Source organism: Filicampus tigris, chromosome 12 (assembly GCF_054856515.1).
Source record: "Filicampus tigris isolate MCC_2025a chromosome 12, RoL_Ftig_1.0, whole genome shotgun sequence".
Taxonomy (NCBI): domain Eukaryota; kingdom Metazoa; phylum Chordata; class Actinopteri; order Syngnathiformes; family Syngnathidae; genus Filicampus; species Filicampus tigris.
The window spans coordinates 4,072,105-4,091,146 of NC_141228.1; the positions used below are offsets into that span (position 1 = coordinate 4,072,105).

Sequence of the window (19,042 nt, forward strand, 5' to 3'; positions counted from 1 at the left end):
CGCAGCTCATTCTTTTTATCTCTGTCTTTGCATTACACTACATTTGCACATAGCCCAAAAAGAAAGGAAAGACAAGTTGTGACAAAGCATGCAAAGGTCAGTGCAAGAAAATATCTCAGCAACATGCAACACACCTGAGTTGAGGTCCCTTCCGGGGTTGAAAGCTCGGCTGTTGACGGTGGGTGAGAGTCTGTCACAGCAGATGGTCTTGGACACATTGGCGTTGAAATTTCCATCAAACCTAAAAGAGGCACAAACAGGCATAACATTGAAGAATTTATGGAAGACTTCCAAACCCATTTGTTGGCGGAGCGGCTCTGGCTTCTCTCTCAGCACCAACAGGTTTACTACTCCCAGACTTTTACGGCCAATAAAACTCAACTAACAGGTATTGCATGTACCCCTGACTGTGGGCTAATGTGCATGTGTTAGAATTTCAGTCATCGTTATTGGCATGAATAGTAAAGAAAAAAATGTTTGTTGTGAATCAAATGAAATGAAAGAAAACATCTGGTGAAAAGTTATACCCTGTTTTTTATCCATTGAAGCTACATTCATCTGCTGCCCAGACCTCTTATTAAAGTAGGATTTATGACTCTTCGTGAAGAACATTTTCCATGGAAAACTGCCCAAAATGTGTTTTCCCCAACAAAGCAATGTTTCCAGATATACATAAGACTAGAACTGAAGAAAATGCTCTTTATATAATCAGGTAATTGGATTCACATGGCCCGAAAGGCCCGTTGTGAAGGACATCTATAAAAGCACTGAAACCAGATTCACAAAAAAACTGCATTGACCAACACACTTGTAATGGTTGCAAGTCTTAACCCATTAAGGACTAAAGCGCCTGTCTCAACAGCTCCCCAAAACTTAAGGTCGCCTTTGGAACCCTTGAAAACCTGAAGATTTCCCAGAAATTCACTTACAAAATGATTAATATATCAGCCCCTGTAGCAGGCAGAAACATAATTCCAAAAGAATTAAAAGCCAGACAAGCAAAATTTATTATTATTTACTGTTTCAATCGATGATGTAAACATAATGTGTCAGTGCAAGAGAAGCACCATTTTAATTAAAAAAAAAAAATAGAGTGGTAATTACCATCCTCTATTCTGTTACAAAGACGTCCATATCGTCATTGTCTACAAACCATATCATATCACGTTCGACTGTTTCCACTGGTCGTGCGGGTCCGTCTATATATCACAGCCGTTACTTATCAGAGCTCCGGGCGATCGACGGCGTCCGCCATTAGCCTACCTACGGCTCGAAAAAATTCCACAACATCCTCCGTGGTCTCGCGCCACCCTCATGTGTATATTCTGATGCATTAAATTGGCTAAGAGTCGTAGAATTGGATTTAAAAAAGACACCGACGTATCCGCTCTCCCGGCTTTAACGGTAGAATGACGCATCAGCGCTCCCGCCTCTAGTGGTAGAAACGCGGTTGTGCGCTCCCGTCCTTAATGGGTTAATATAACAGATTCTATTTGCATATTGATTATTCTAGCCAGTAACAGTATTATTATGAACAATTCTGTAGCAATATGGGCTTTTAACAAAATGTTCTCATTTCTCATTTTAAATTAAATTGAGCTGATTATTGCAGTCGACATGCAATGTTAAAAGTGGCGAGAGCTTCCTGCGGCAAAGAGCTGAACAGACAAAACTAACCCAAAATATTGTATTTGGCCACAATTTAACTCATTCACTGCCATTGACGTATTTATTTGTCTTTTCACAGTCCAGCCATTCAACCCCAGGAATTTATTTATATTTTTTTCAAACATTAGGGTAAACAAGGGTCTGAAAATGTTTGGCAGTGAATGAGTTAAAATCAGATAGCGAGGGCATATTCATTACATTAAATAAACACCACTACGTCACTGAATGAAATCCTACTGGATTCTAGTTAAGTTTGTTTCCTAAGCATCAAGTCTTTCTTTTTCAATTAGTGTTAGTAAATCATTTACAACTTGAAATCAATGGTAGAACATTCATAAAAAAATAAGCAAAAAAACTGTATTTAAAATTGGACATATAATTTAAAAAGTTTACAGGTCTCACTTTGGTCCGTTAAATTAAAATGTATGAGCATCACACAGACTTCCGCATTCACATGCGGCAGCTGATTCGTCACGGCTCCACCTCTTGCAGGCAAGTATGTCTGTGTGCATTAGCCGTCATGTAATAGGTTTGGCGAACTATTATAAGCTTGCTTTAACCGATTAAGGATGGGAGCGCATAACCGCGTTCCTACCACTAGTGCTCTGTTGTGTTTTTCTACCTTTAAAACCGGGACAGCGGATACCGTATTTTAAGGACTAAAAGTTGTGTTTTTCTTCATAGTTTGGCCGGGGGTGCGACTTATACTCTGAAGCGACTTATGTGTGAAATTATTAACACACACCTGTATATCATTTCACATCATTTATTGCAGGTCCATCGGCCCACGGGTGGGTTTTTGCGTCGTGCCCGCGGGAAATTCGCTATATACAGAACAACTTCAAAGCATTCCCGGGCATGTTATATATGGTTAGAAAACTGAGTTTCAGCAGATTCGAATGATACCAAACATTATAATATACAATCATCTGCAGGCCCGGCGAGCATTTAAGTCAAACAATCGCTAACCACAAAAAATAAGGAACTCTCCATTTCAGCCTCATAAATGTCCAACACAATTTCATAATCCATCATCAATGATCATATTACGTCGACAAGGGTCCAGTAAAAGTATTCCAGTAATATAGTTAGTCCACAACAAGCCTGAGATGCACATCCTTCGATGGCTTTAAACATGAGATTTCAAAACATAGGCAGGACCTTATGTTTGATTGATTGCTTACTTGATCCAATAAACAAATGTTTCCTGTGTCAGGAGTTCAACAATAGCCAATGAACAAATTAAATGCGTAAATAGTACCACCCATGCATAGGGACGATTCGTCAATTGTGTTTGCAGTCACAACCAAACTTGCTAAGCTGGTGATTGACGCATTTAACGGCCAATGAAATTCTTAAAAAAAAAACATGGAAACTCGTGCGTAACTTGCGTAACACATACTTCTAAAGCGATCGAATCGATCTACAACCGTTTTGGTGAGTTTAAAGTTATCTTACCTGTTGTAAATTCCTCATTAGTGCTTCGTTTATACAGCCGTTGGTTTACTGTTTAATTTGTGTATTTTACACCAGGCATGTTTTTGGGCAGCTAATGGGTCCTTTCATTACGTTGATTTATGTCAGGCAAATTGTTGGACAGCTAAAAGGGGTCCTAACGAGAGACGTTTGGAGTCTGTTAGCCGTTAGCAGCAGATGCGCGCCTCTTCGTCGTCGTGTACGCGCCGGAATTGAGCTAGTTGTTGAGCTCTGTGGAATGGATTGGAGTGCTATTAAAGCCACGTTGTTCCCTATCACTGTGTCCGGTCACGCTCTTTGATTCAAGTGACTGTGTGGATGAGGCGCTCCGGTGAATCCCCCCAAATTCACATACAGTCCTAACTCTGCAACATTACCATAACTTTCTTTCTCTACATGTGTGTACGATTTTACTATTTTGATTTATATGGACACATTTATTTACGTTACGCGAAGGCGACAACTTGGCTTCCGGGGAGTGGGGGGTGGGCGCTGTGTAATGTAACGTAAGCATACCGTTCAGCCTTTTGTTGTCTCTATTATATTTTTATTTTAAATTGTTCGTCATTTAAATTTTAAATGACATGACTGTTTTTGGTGTTGGATTTTATCAAATAAATTTCCTCCCAAAATGCGACTTATACTCCAGTGTAACTTATAAATGTTTTTTCTTATGCATTTTATGGCTGGTGCGACTTGTACTCTGGAGCGATTTATAGTCCGGAAAATACGGCACGACTTTTTCTTTTTTTAAACCAATTCTCGGTGTCTTGCCAATTTAGTGCAGCAGAATAAACACGTGACGGTGTCGGGAGACCACGGAGAAGTTTTTCGAGCCGTCGACTAATGGCGGATGCCGTCGATCACGGGAGCTCTGAAATAAGTAACGGCAGTGATATAGTCCAGTGTTTCTCAACCATTATTGAGCCAAGGCAAATGTTTCACACCAAAAAAAATCTCACAGCACACCACTGAGGGAAAAAAAATATTTACAAAAAGTGGCTATATAGGGTCATTATGTACCTTCTGTCATCTACTGCAGTGTTTTTCAAACTCTGTCGGTGTGCCGCAAGATATTATCAGGTGTGCCGTGGGAAACTATGTAATTTGTGTGCCTGCACGGTCTCTAGCGCCTGGCAGCGCAATCATGTAGTTACTACATTGTAGTACTCTTCCATACCAGTAGGTAGCAGCAAGCAGATGCAGGTAACTCAGTGTCTTTGTTTATAGAGACAAGCGAATTAGTGACGCATGTTTATCCAAACAGGCCCATGTTTCACACTGAGTATCAATATGAAACATTTATAAAATACTTTTTTCTTTGTGTTTGTTTAATTCCTATTCAAGACGTTATAATATAACGTCATTCTTCAATGTTTAAAAATGCTTATACAAACAATATAACACTCATATTGTCAAAATTAGCTTTTTTCACAATTTCAGCTGGTGCTGTGCCGCGGGATTTTTTCAATGAAATAAATGTGCCTTGACTCAAAAAAGTTAGAAAAACACTGATCTAGTGGAAAAAAACATTGGATTATTTTGCCTGTTACTATATGTGGTTGGCATAAATAAATTAACAAAACTTGATAATTTAACAAAACTTAATAAATAAACTTTATTTACAATACATTATTTTATTGTTTAATATAACAAATTAAATTTGTAAATGGACTCTTATGAAAGACTATGTTGTATTCACAACCTCAACGCCACATTCTTGAGGTTGCTAGAATTGTGTATATTTATCAGCAAACGCGTTTATTTAAATGCAATGTTCTCCTCAATTACCAGAGCTCAGAACACAGTTCATAACCACTTGCCTTTGCCAAGACTTAAAGATGGCCCAAGAAAAACTCCACAGATTCTGCAAATGTGTTTTCAGGGAACAAACACAAGGATTAGGTTGTTTTGGTTTTAGGTGGGTTTTTTAAATGATCAACTAAAGCACTGGCAGTTGGGATTAAAAAAAGAATTATAACCCTACTTCAAGTACAGAAGTGAACTCAGAGACAGAAAGTCATGACTTCCAGTAAGTCGGACACATGATCTACTGTACAGAGTACAGTACCTTTTCTCAATTCTCCATGCTCTGAAGAATCCCGAGAGAGGGGAAGGGAGCCAAAGAAATGGCAACAGGGGGACTGAAAGGCGGTACAGATGCTCGGCCAGGCAGTGATCAGCCCATGAGCGTAGAGTAGGCACAAGCACATGTGTTAAAGAGGTAACAAAAACAGCTGTGTTGCAGCTAGGACATCCATAAGTACAATGTTTCTACAAACCACATTATAAATGGCTGATCCTAATCCTAAGAATTAAATTCCAATAAATATGCCCTTTTTTCAGATTGTTTGAATGTCTTATTTGTATATGTTGACATTAAAAAATGCTTTCCACAGCACATATCTCTGGAATTAAGGGGCTGACAAAGGGGGAGGTATGCAGAGAAGCAGCCTGTTCTGCACTGCACCAAGGCTGAGCGCTTTGATCCTTCCATTGCTTCAGACCGACTCACCCCCCAACTCAGCAACACACACATGCACCATGAAACACATGCTCTACACACTTATTGGCTCCCTCTGCTAGCCGACCTAGCCCTGGCCCAGTTTGATTGGCAGGTGCTGTGATGTACGACTCGCGTTTGTACTTCACTCATTTAGAGTCCCATAAGGCCAAAGTCATTACTATTCCCCTTAAATCCGGTTTGCATAGAAGCAGTGGGCAGGATGCTCAGCGAAATGTGCGCCAGATAAAAAATACATTTGCAGCTGCTTTGAATTCCACATCAAAACCTGTGTAACGACAGCGAGAGAGAGTGAGAGAGAGAGAGTGAGACAGAGCTGGGAGGGGGCTTCCATTCTGATCAGGAATCTTAATGAAGCCGATAAAACAAAAATCTATTTTTGCCTCACAAGCGCACAGAAATATTCCAGCACAATTTACTTTGCAAAACATGACATTTAATTGCGTTAAGTTGGCATTCAACACTATGAAACATCTGCAGACTCTTGCGTTAGCATGTCAATTTAGAATTTTCATGGACATTCCTGCATTGATTACCATATACCTGCCCAAAAGGGGAATGTTCTCGATGCACTAATTAGATATGAGCCTGAAGAAGTACAAGATAGCGAGCACCAGCGAACGACTGACACGTTTCTTTAAGTATTCAGACTGACTGTCTCCTCTTTTCGGGGGACTAAATAAGATCACAGCAAGAGGGAATATTTTTAAGCAGAGTCTTCTCACGAAACAAATGAAATCAGGTGTCTCCTCGCATGGTAGTAAAGATAGAAAGACAGACTTCATAGTCATGTTCAGCTGTTACATTTCCTCCACTGTTTGTATAAATAAATTAGATTAAACTGCACCCACAGAGCGGAACATCAAAAATCCCTGGGAGTACATTTATATTGAAGAGGCACACTGTTGCGCCAGAGCCCAAGTCAAAATGAATGTGGATTTTCAAACACGTTTCAAAGCACTGCATCAGTAGAGCCACGGGATGAGGTTTGTGGAAAGAGCTACAATACATAACACAATACATTCACGATGCAATTAAATGTTTTTTTTTTAATGAAATTACAACACAACTATTCATCTGACAGAAATTGTGACTTGATAACGTTTTAAAATGACTGTTAAAGAATTGTAATGAGCAGAATTCACAGGCATATTCTCTCATTGGCACGTAAGTAATTTATTTTTGCGTCTGGCTTATGCACTTTCAAGGTACGCCGATCCTCCCGTCTTCTGACACACCCTCTATGCGTAACGTGGAATTTGTGCGCAACCACCAAAGAGGCATCGCTCGGTGAAGTCTAAGGATGGAATAAAAATTCAGGATCGTGGAGTTCTCATAAGACGTCAATTCCATAAAGATCCACTTGGGGGGAAAAAAAAAAATCACAGTAAGTGACAAACTTAAGTCGATGGCAGGATCTGCGCAGCCCAAAAATGTGCAGAGCAGCACACCTTTTCTGACTTAAGCACACAGGAAAATGCCTTTTACTGCATTAGTATCTTTAGTAGCGTACAAAGTAGCTTTGTAATATTCCTACTTGAACTTACCAAAGGACTACAGATGGAAACAAGCCGGCAGCTATAGTATATTTCTATATAGCATATTTCTATATATGTATATATTTTCATGTAGTATATTTTCATGTATAGTAAATTTTCAAAAATAAGCAGTGTCCCTTTTTAAGTGGTCCAATTTTTGTTTTTCATAACTTCCCATGCACAGTTTCTGCTTATCTGCATTGTTCGGGGGCAAAATGCTGACAGTCACATGGATTGCATTAGATTTGATTAAGCCATATTTCCATCCAAAGATCAACAAAACAATGGACCTGGTGACTGCTTCTTCTTAAAAACACACATCACAAACGTTTCTATTTTAAGGAGAAGCCAATTGTAAAGGGAAGACAGTGATTGTAGCAAACTACTGAAGGTTGAGCACTGACCTCAATGGTCTCCTTCTAAAATTATACTATAACTGATAGGGACACATTGTGGATCCTTACTTGAGCCCCTTCTAAACTGATTCTAAACTTTCAGACACAGAAGCTTAACATGGACTAAGTGTCATCTACTTTTATTCACAACATGCTGTCTTTTTTTTTTGTTTTTTTGGTAAACACATACTGTGACTAACAAATATGCTATTGTCTTAATAATAACAACAACAAAATAGAGACACCTAAAGCTGGAAGAGCTCTTTAAAAGATTACCTATAAATAAATCGAAGTCTGAATCTTTAAGCCTCGCAATGACATCCTGATGTGACACACAATGACGGCTCATAAATACCAACAATATTTAAAGTGTGTCACTCCCCAAGCTCTCAATGTTGCCCTCCCTTGGAAATTGAAATTGTGACATCCTATTACACAATTTTGTGTGTGTGTGTGTGTGTGTGTGTGTGTTAGGTCTGACAGCTGTTTTTAACAAATTTTAGGCGCGGAATCCAAAACTTAAGTTGTTTTTCCATCATGTCAAGATTTTGAGCTAGTCCCATATAAACAGAATAAATGTGTATGGATGTAAATAGGACACCCAAGATGAAATAGTTACAAGCTTTGAAAACTTAAAAAAAAAAAAAAAAAATGAAGAACTTACAATAGTATGCCTGTGGTTACTTTGTCGGCTCTGCACTAATCCTCTTAATTCCAACTATGATAGCTTTCTGTTTGTATACATTGATAGTACTGGCCTATTAGGAGCCGCACACACCTCTCACCACACTGGCTCAATTGCGACTGTGCAAACAAGTTGCTACGTAGCTCTAGGTCGAGGCACACAACTGATGATGTGTCAGGCGGGGTGCACCACATGAATATCAGTGCCAGGTCCCACTCCACTCAAGAGGACATTTCCAGACCTTCATCTGTTGTGCTGAACATTAGGGGTTTTAACATCTAGTTCTATAAAGAAGTGTAGAGAAGTCGAATTTGAGCTGGGCGATATGACTGTATGACTGGAAAGTACTTCACGATATAAGTGTTTCATATTTGTCGATATCGATATCTAAAGAATTTTTTGTCTTTTTTTTAACGATTAAAACTAGGGACCCAGCAAAAAAAGGATGAATTTAGGTTATTTTACTTTAATAAGAGGTCAACGCAACTATGAAAGAGTGAAATAAACTTCTCAATATAAAGATTACCTGTACATAAACAATGTCCTTAGTGGGGCTGGGGGATATGTCTGAAAAACTCAATTATACTCACAATTATATATCTATCATAATTATATTATAAGTATTTTATATCAGTCAACATTGATAATTATTGTTTTTTTTTTAAACCTATTTCTTCAAAAAACAACAGTTAACTGTCTCCTCCACCAGTGGATTGTAATGCTTATTTGCATTAGGTGCTACCCCAAATAAATACATTAGCCTTCATTCAATGTTCATCCAATGTAAGTTAACTAATACTCTCTTGCAGTGCATACTGTACATTATCGTTGACCAACCGTCTTAGGACTACTTTATCTTTTTGGCAAACTCATTATTGCCATAGTCCATTCATATTTTACTTGCTTGATTTAAACTTGAGTGCGATGCCGAGGACCGGATATGGCTAACTGGCACTAGCATGTCAAAGAGAAGGAACCCCTTTACTTGTACACCATGTTTCCATGTTCAATCGGGTTATCATGTATATTATCATTTTATTGTAAGAGTTGTACTGAGTTGATTGGTCATTTAATTAAACAAAGTTACGTCAATCTCTGGCTCGAATATGCGAATATGCCGCACGTATGCGCCGTTGGGTTAGCTGCTTCTTTGTGTTTGGAGGTGGCTGCGTGCTGCCTACAAGACGCACAATGCCGCGATCGGGTTTGCTTTCAGATTTTTGTTTCTCTCGAACATTTTATCGAAGGCATTTTCTATTGGTATTGATCACGTGACAATCGCGATACATATGGATTTGAATTATCGCCCAGCCCTAAATCCCATCCTAATAATTTTCTGGGACTATAGTCTTACTACAGCTAATCTGTGGAATTTCGCTTATCTGGAGGGTACCTGTGGAGAAAGAACTTGAAGTGCTAGAAAAAAAACTGACTGCAAATTTGGAATCAGCATGCCAATTTTAGATTAAACCACCATAAAAATCGAACTCAACAGACTTTTTTCCCAAATTGTTCCCCTGTGTTAATCACGATTAAAATCATTATTCAACACATAGTGGCATTTCATCTGCAGACTCCCCCCACTCACTCCCAAAACCGCATTATTTAAATTTGCAGGCTGCTCTGATGTGCAAAAAGAAGAAAGTGAGCGCATGCATGTCCCATATCTCACAATCCTGCACAAGCAAGCGAAAATGAAAGTGCTTTGCCTTTTTCCTCCCCCAAGGAAAATGCTTTGAAGTTTTTGGACACATCACACTCTACTTCATTCTGCTATGTCCAACCTAACGCACTGACCCAATGATTTCCCACGTCATTCCAACCCAGGCCCTGCTCCATTTACAGCCACTATTTTTTCAGCCGGACTGTCTGCAAAAGGATGTAAATCCATGGCTTAAGGACTGAACACGAAGCTCCATAAATATAAGCTCTTGTCTGTGGAGGATGTATGTATACTGTTTGCATGCTTTGGCTACAGGTGGCCAGTTGGTCCTGAACCAGACGGCCTTCCCCTCTAAAGGACTGAGGTGACCTTGGAGCAAGTGAAGTTTGCACTGCAAAAGCAAACAATCAGAGGGCAATAACTGCTTATGGCGAGTCGAGGGAAGTAGCCAGAAATGGAGAATAAGAGGGATGAAAGACGGAGACAGCTGCACCACTGTAGATTATACGTGAAAGGAGCACTCCTTTGCTTCACTTTCAACTTGATTTCAGCCCAGTGAAGTAAATAACTGGCTGTAACGGTGTGTCTACATTTTGCTACATTCTGTCTGTATCCTAGAGCAAATGACCAGCAGTATTAGTGCTACATATTCTAAAAGCAGATGCAAACACCCTGAAAGCCTTTTCTGTTTTCGTCTTACAACAATCCCCATTTCCACAAACCATCATAAAAGCCGCTACCATACACATGCCAGGCAGGTGGTTGGCGATGTGCATTTTCTAAAGAAACACAACATACAGGGGGCAGTTAAAAAGTAATAGCCCCAAACTAACTTAACCCACTAAAATATGATTTCCACCTCCCCCGAGATATTTTTGTGGCTTGTAGTTTAAACATATTTTTGAAGCTTTGTTTAGAAAGAAAAAAAAAGTGTTGTTAATGTGTTCAATTATTAGTAGGCTAAATTAAATTGGGCTCATTACTTTTTGACTGTCCCTCGTCCATGCAACTACAAGCTTGAATGCAACAACATCCCTGTGGTCCTCCACTTTCCTTCCGGTTGCAATGTACTCGTGCATATCTACACTGAACAACTCAGCGATGACTTTGAAATCATCCGTTTTTATGTTGCATTTCAGATTGCAGGGAAGTTGGAAATATCCAACCTGGAGCTTATTAGGTCTGATCGCAATGTCTTCCACTTGAAAATAAAACAGCGTGGCTCTAGCTGACAACAGCAATACGTACAGTGTTTTGTCCAAACCCAATGGCATGTAAAATGTCCCCTCAGATATGTTTATGTTGAAATTAAAAGTGGTATATTATTACAGAATATATTATCTCAGAAGGACTTTGCAGACAAAACAAATTCTTAAAGTGGGAGAGCAAACAGCAACATATAGATAAGGTAAGATGGTGAAATAATGCAGTTGTTACTCACTCCATCATAGATGTTGGGATGGAGCAGCAGTCCTGTATTGCAGTGAGAGGGGAGGTGAGGTGGGCAGTGTATGAGGCCTCCACCACCTGCTTGTTCCTGTTCACCACATCAAGGTAGCGGTTAAACTTCTCCCGAATCTTCTTGGCCAACTGCACAAAGGAAACAGGGTCACGTTACAGCCACAACAAACATCAACAAAAGAGTCGGCAACTTTTGAATTGAGTCGAACTATATAGGGTTGATTATATTAAACACACAGGGGCCAATAAAAGTTCAACAATACATTCCTCAACCAGCACACACCAATTGCCACATACTGTACTTGACATCAAAGTTAATGGTGTTGGGGGCAGCTTATGTTGTTTATAACTTTTACAGTGAAGCGGTTAACCTCTTGTCTACAATTGCATCGCAGGTAATAATATTAAAAAGTGTTTCACATTAAGTAGATTTTTTTTCTCAGAAAGCCTCTCCTTGAAAGGTGCTGTATTATGGAGAATTGACTTTTTCTAATGGGACTAATATGCAATGTCTTTTTTACTGTAAATGCCACATCTCGGTCATGCACCAACCATCACAAATGAATAGTGAATTTTAGTGGGTTAGTCTTACAAATTGGAATGCACCGATTTTTCGACAAAACTGAAAATGAGGAAACCAATGCAGTAAATCTAAAGAAATTAGAATGTTGTACCTCAACCCGAACAATTTTTTCATGAATATGAAACCAGACATTCAGATTAATATTGCGAGCCCTGAGCAGTTGTGATGTCATTTTCAGTTGACAGAAGTGACAAAATAGCCGCCCGCCTGAGATGGCTAAAAACAGGTGGATTTAGCTTTCCACAAACACAATATTATTCAGAATACTGTGTTTCAACGTGTGGACCTGCATAGAACATGCACATACCACAGGTAATTTCAGATTTTTTCTTTTGCCCGTGTCAAGCATCTGATTTTCACATGTCAATGTGAGCAGTATATGTACCCGATGTGAGTGCAGGGGCTAATGGGCACACCAGATGAACCATCAAAGACGCAGGACTTCAAATTACATTAAATAAGGAATCCTTTGTTTCTGTTATTCCTTGATCAAATTTCAATATACATATTTACCTGAATCTCTTTCTATTTGGGGTAGTATTTGATAGAAAAATGACTTAATTATAGTGGCTCACGGTTGCTATGCTTAAGCAACATCCTGTTTCTGAGGTTTGTAGTAATTAGGCTGATGCATTTGGCCACAAGAATAAAAAAAAATGTAATGGTGCTACACAGTTTGTGCATTCATCGTAATACATAAGCAACATATCAATGCTTCATAAATATTTTCAAAATAAGTCACTCCACGCACGCAAGGCAGACATGCTTGACTCATTCAGTACCAGACTTTTTCAGACCCTCTGTGAAATGCAGAGGTGGGTAATAATCCAGGTCCAGAAAGTAAAGACCCTGACACAATTCGGCTTTAGCCACAGGTGCTTCTAATCAACTGAGCTCGTTTACCTGCCGGTTAAGTAGAAGCACCTGTGGCTAAAGCCAAACTGTGGCAGGGTTTTTACTTTCTCGATCTGGATTACCCACCTCTGCATTTCACAGAGGGTCTGAAAAAGTCTGGTACTGAATGACTCAAGCATGTCTGCCTTGCGTGCGTGGAGTGACTTATTTTGAAAATATTTATGAAGCATTGATATGTTGCTTATGTGAGATGACATAAATATGTCACAAGAGGAGCAAGGAACGATGACCTAGGAAGATGCAAATAGAGAAATGAGATGAGCCCCTACACACAGGGACCATATTTATTTCCGTAAACACTGTGCCACGTGCCAACATGTTTTGTGAGCATGCTCGTCACTACACGGATGCATTTCATTAACATTAGAAGTCACATTCGTTTTTATAATGTGAACGAGTAGATGAAAAAACTGGATTTAACAAAAAAAAAAATCCTAATTGGGCATCATGCTCTGCATGCAGTGTGAACGTGTTCTCTGGTTCCTTCCAAGCGATATGCACGCTTCCGCGGCAGCCGGCAGGGGAATTTTGTTCCGAGCTCATTTCCCCATGTCAAAACATCGCTCAGTACAACGGGCAGTCGATGCATGCTTGCGTCATCACATCATGGTTTGGCCACGTTGTTTCGGCAAACAAAAGTAATCGTACCGAAACCGAAAATGCAGTCTTGGGCACCTCTCATCCGAAAATCTTCGGTGGATGAATTTTCTGTGCATCCCTAGTTACAATACACAATGGTGAACTTTAAAAATAAATAAATGAATGAATGAAATGGTATTAAATAAAGATAGTTAAAATGTTACTTAAAACATCTGTACAGGCAATAATAGGTTTATGTTTGTTTAAATGTTCCTTATTAAAAAAAAGTTGAAATCGGGGGTTTAGCTTTAGACCAGACATGTCCAAAGTCCAGCCCGACGGCCAAATGCGGCCCGTGGTCAAATTTCATCCGGCCAGCAGCAGCCTCTGTCAAAAAAATTAATAATATCTGGCGCGTAGCCTCATTGGCAAGCATATAAAATACACTCTAAATGCAATTCCACATTTACACACAAGAGGACAGCAGTACTCTGTCCAACTCCATAACCCTGTGTGACCCTTTGCGGACATTTCTAAAATGGCGACAATGAATAAAAAAACGAAAGCTGACAGCGAAGGCCAACAATTTAAGGAAAAATGGAAATTGGACTATTTTTTCACTGAAATACGCATCAGCTGTGACTGCCTCATTTGCAGCGAGACTGTTACTTATTTCCCTGTTTTTAAAAGTTCAGTCAACATTTATTTTCAACAATATAACGATAAACATTTTAACCATGTGCTATTTTTCACTTTAAAATGCAAAAATATACATATGAAGTTGGTTAATGCATTGTGAGTTTAACTGTATAGTTTCACCATCAAAATTGTTTTGTATAAAAAAACTCCCTTTATTTGTGGCTGCAGTTTGTCCAACAAATTCCTGAAAACATAAAAAGACAACTTTCACTATGAAGTGAATACTTTTCAAACCTTGGGGATACAAAAAAAATACTGTGAAACAGGAACATCGCTCAAAAGCAAAGACTACCTATAATGAAGTAGCAAATCCTGCAGCTGAGCACAATCTAGAGTGTGCAAGATTGAAATTAAAATAACCTTTACTTCCATGGTTACTAAAGCCCTTTGTTCACATCCCATAATTATCAGTGCCAGCATAAGTGTTGTGATTTGAAAGAGGAAGAGGAAAGTGTTGCGTGGCCCACTGACCGCTTGCCCACCTAATCATGCCACTATTAAATTCTGTCAGGCATTGAAAAGAAACCTCATGCACAGCCCACAATTACTTCTACAGCACCACAAACACATGTTGCACACATAGCTCCTGAGATGTGCACTTAGACCCAGACAATAAAGTTAACACAAAAAATGTGTTATGACTAACACACATAATGTCTGTTGCAGCATAGCAATTAGCGGCAATGAACTTTCTATAAAAAAGGAAAATGGGCTAGTGTTCAGCTGGGGAGTGTTTCAGTGATTGGGGGGAGGGGCAGACTGGTATAGAGACTAAACTCCACTTTTAACAAACTGACTCAAGAGAAACCAGAAGCTTTGTGCGTGTGAGCTAAAGCTCGGGTTACAGTTTACCTCGGTGCAGACAAAGAAAGCCATTCCAACCTGCGCTGCTCCACACTTTTACCACAGTTTTGCAAACACAGAGCTCCTCTCTCCTCACACGAAGTCCTACGCTGAGGATTTTGATGACTGCCAGACAACATGCAACCACAGCCACTGGCAGTAGTGCAGATGGCAACACTGATTCTTATTTTGGAGAGCATGGTTAAGATTAATATAGGGATGAGCAGGCCCGTGACGAAAACTGCATGACCGCAATACCACGGCAAGGCAGAGCGCCATCTGATTGGCTCACAGAATCAATCCATTTCAATCCGGGATTGTTGGTAGACGGCACAACACAGAATGATCAGGAGCATATTTTTTTAAATGGTGGTTTATGACATATTTTTGCAAAAAGACATCAATTCAGAGCTGGATTACAAATTATGTGAAAGCACTATTTCAATAGTAATCCCTCACCTTAAACCCTGCAATGTGTTAAGAAAGAGCCAACAAATGAGCAGTGACTTGATTTTTTTCCTTTCCTGAAAGAATTCCATCACGCTAATAGATGGTGATATCATAGGATTGCTTTTTTCTGTTTCGCTGTTTTAAATAGGAAGTCAACCCAAACATATTAGAATATGTTCTATGTAGGCCCACCTGTTTGAAACAAGGCATTCTGATTAATGTTGTGTTTGTGGAATATGAGAATTCCCCCCTTTTTTAGCCATCTCAGGGGGTGGCCATTTTTGTCACTTTTGTCGACTGAAAATGACATCACAGTTGCTAAACGCCCAGATAACGACCAATCATGGCTCAGCTTCAGAAAACAGGTGAACTGTGATTGGTCGTTACCTGAGCCCTGAGCAAATGTGATGTCATTTACCACAAATTCAATATTAATCAGAATATCTTGTTTCAAATAGTGGGGCTGCATAGAAGATATTCTGGAAAAAAATCTATTTGGGTTGGCTTCTCTACAAGATAAGATGAAAACAACAATCATTTGTTAAGCATGCGCTCTGGTACAGGAGAAAATTCAAGCTGTGGCTTGACATTCAAACTTGAAGAACAGTTCTGTTCCTTGTTCTACACAGGTCATTGTTCTACACTAGTATAAAAAATTGTCAGAGTAATACAAACTTTTCACGTAAGAGGAATGTAACATCCAATTTGGCCAAAACACTAATAAAATTTAAGAAATGTTCCAGCTTGTCTCATTACAGATCACCAAAATAGGCTGCAGAATGTTGACCGTAGCTAGTGAATGGACATACTGTTAAAATATATATTTTTTAATTGTAATTATTTTATGATCATGATTTTATTATGTAGTTTAACAGTGTAAAAATGTTGACGTTACAGAGACAATAATGATGATCACTAGGGGTGTAAAAAAAACCGATTTGAATCCTAAAATCGGTTTTTGATTTAAAAGATGCGAGTCCATCAAATCGAACCAAATTGTTCCTTTGTTACATTTATCGAGATACTTATTGAATCATCTTTTACTGAAGAGATATATCTTAGAAGGAAATGGCACATTTACAGTACTGACAAGTTCGTTGAAATGCACTGACTTGCACCTAGGTTTAGTAGGTGCAAGTGTACCATCAAGTAGCCAGAAAGTGTCAATTGTATCTGAAAAGAACAGATTTGCCAAATACTCCAAATATAAAAATAGAACTTGAAGCCAGCAGTTCTATGTTCACAATATCCACTCTGGCAGTGTAGCAGTCAGGGAAGCAAATCAGACTCTTAAAAGAAAAGAGACCCAAAAGCGGAGCGGGCGGGGGGTTGGTTTTGGGGGGGAACAAATGTTTGCACTCTGCATATCAACCCAAATGTGCCCCCCCCCCCAAAAAAAATGAATAAATAAATGAATTCAAAGATGTCAGAGAATTGTCTGTGTTACTCTTTTCCCGCACATCCAGTTCTAATTGAACCTCACTTTGGCTCAAGCAAACGGTCCCTCTGCCCAGGCGAAGACAAGCCAACTTTGTGAGAGAAGCCGTCTGATTTAGCAGCTTCCGACTTCAAAAAGGTTTATGGATAGAATATATGGCCATGCAGTGAGATGGCCAAGGTAATAAAACTATTCAATCTACCCTGCTGATGAGAAAGGAGCCAATGCTGCTGGGACTAATTATTTACAAACAGTAAACCAACATTTTCTTAAGAGAATTTTGAACAGGATGTTTGCAGCAACATGAAAGTCGTTGCAGCTGTGTGAGCTCAGGGCACAGGTGCACACTTCCTCAATTGACACCCTCCAAAAGCAGGCAAGTACTGATGCAACACACTCAATAAACCTGACAGACTTCTGAATGGTATGAATATATAAGGATTAGGGGAATAACAAAATAACGATTTGAATCAGAAAATTGATTTTAGTTTGACGATCCGAACATTTTAAAATCACTGCATCATTGAATCTAGGGCTGAAGGAGTAATTGCATTTGTAATATAATCGCTATTTGAGAATACACGATTTTGGAATTGCGAAGGCTGCGGTTTAAAAGGTCATTACTTTATTGACAGCGGAATCACCGAACGCTAAGCTAACGCAGCCCTCACTTTCATCCGCGGTTAATTATTCAGATGATGAATTTGTCCATATTTTTCGAGCCACTGGCGCTTGATATAACGTCATAAGTAGGCATTATCTTACTTTTCCTGGTGTGTGTTATGTTAGTAACTGGAGATCGTGCAAAACTTTGATTTTATACATGTAAGCTTTATTCATTTATGCGTCTATATGATACGTTAAGTCAGTGATTTAAGAAGTGCAGTCCACTAGGGCTGCCATGATTAGTCGATTAATCACGACGACGTCGATGATCAAAATCGTCGACAATTACTTTTAATCGTCAACCCGTCGTTTATATATATATTTATTTATTTGGCACATCGAGACTGCCGCGTCTCGCTCTTCTCCCGCTGGCTGTTTTCCTATCTGCAACGCACATGCGCAGTGGTGGTAATCCGGGTGATGTAAACAGAAGCATTGTGGGTAAAGTAGTGTAAGCCTTACACCGTAAGGGCTAATTCGTACGGAGCCCCTAGGTGACAAGGAAGTAAAAAAAATAAATAAATAATTGTGTTCCCTCGCAAAGATTTGCGTTCCCTCGCAAAAATTGTGAGATAACGCAAAGTTTTTGGCAAGGGAATGTATTTTTTTAAATGCGTGTTAGTGTACTTATGGGTCATCTTCCGGGCAAACAAAAGCAACAAAGGGAGCGTTTTCAGCCGTGGGCGAGTTTAATTGAATTGCTTTGAATTTGCTTGGAATACAAAGACAAAAAGCAAAAGACACCTGAAGCGAGTGCTAAACAATAGAGGACATCTCTTGACCGCAAGGAGCGTTCCAAGTCCTCCTCCATTATTCTTGCCGGCCGTCTCCGACATACTATCGTCTCTCAAACAGCCGCGCATTAGAGGCTAGGCTAGGCTAGCTGCCAAACTGACCCGGAAGTACATAAACACGCATTTAAAACAAAATGCATTCCCTTGCAAAAAAATTTGCGTTATCTTGTAATTTTTGCGAGGGAACGCAAATCTTTGCGAGGGAATGTACACTTTTTTTTTTTTTCACTTCCATCTTACTTTAGGGGCTCCGTAAATTTGTGTTGGCAACAGAGTCCAAAAGTTACGGCGCATTTCACCAAATATACTCAATACAATGCAAACTTGCATTTCATGGCAGCACGATGGGGATGCCCAATCATTTAAAAAAAGGAAGCAGGTTATGTCTTATGCCTGATTTCATATCTGACATAGGCACAGTTGTGTCTAGAAGCTAGCTGCAGTTAGCATACACACATTACGGTGTGTTTGATGCAACGCTCCTATTACGATGTAGCATCTTTTATGGATAAAGCAGCCATTATTCAGTAAACCTGCGTTGATTAACAACCAAAACTCTGTGTGTTTATGCCTGTGGTGGAATCGAAGCGGGAAGCAGACGCTTGCTCTTGCTCTCTCTTTTTCTCACTCGCGAATGCAATGATGTGTTCATGAACTGGGAAATA

At 39.5% G+C, this 19,042-nt stretch overlaps 1 protein-coding gene across 1 annotated transcript in view; it reads right to left on the minus strand.

Annotated features, from left to right (window-relative positions):
* Positions 1-19,042, minus strand: part of cachd1 (cache domain containing 1) — an 89,709-nt gene that overhangs the window by 37,238 nt on the left and 33,429 nt on the right. Inside the window, exons 3-4 of the mRNA XM_086046873.1 lie at positions 11,391-11,539; positions 135-241 (exon numbers count right to left, since the gene is read on the minus strand). Coding sequence (XP_085902999.1) covers positions 135-241; positions 11,391-11,539 — 256 coding nt within the window. The remainder of the gene's footprint in view (positions 1-134; positions 242-11,390; positions 11,540-19,042) is intronic.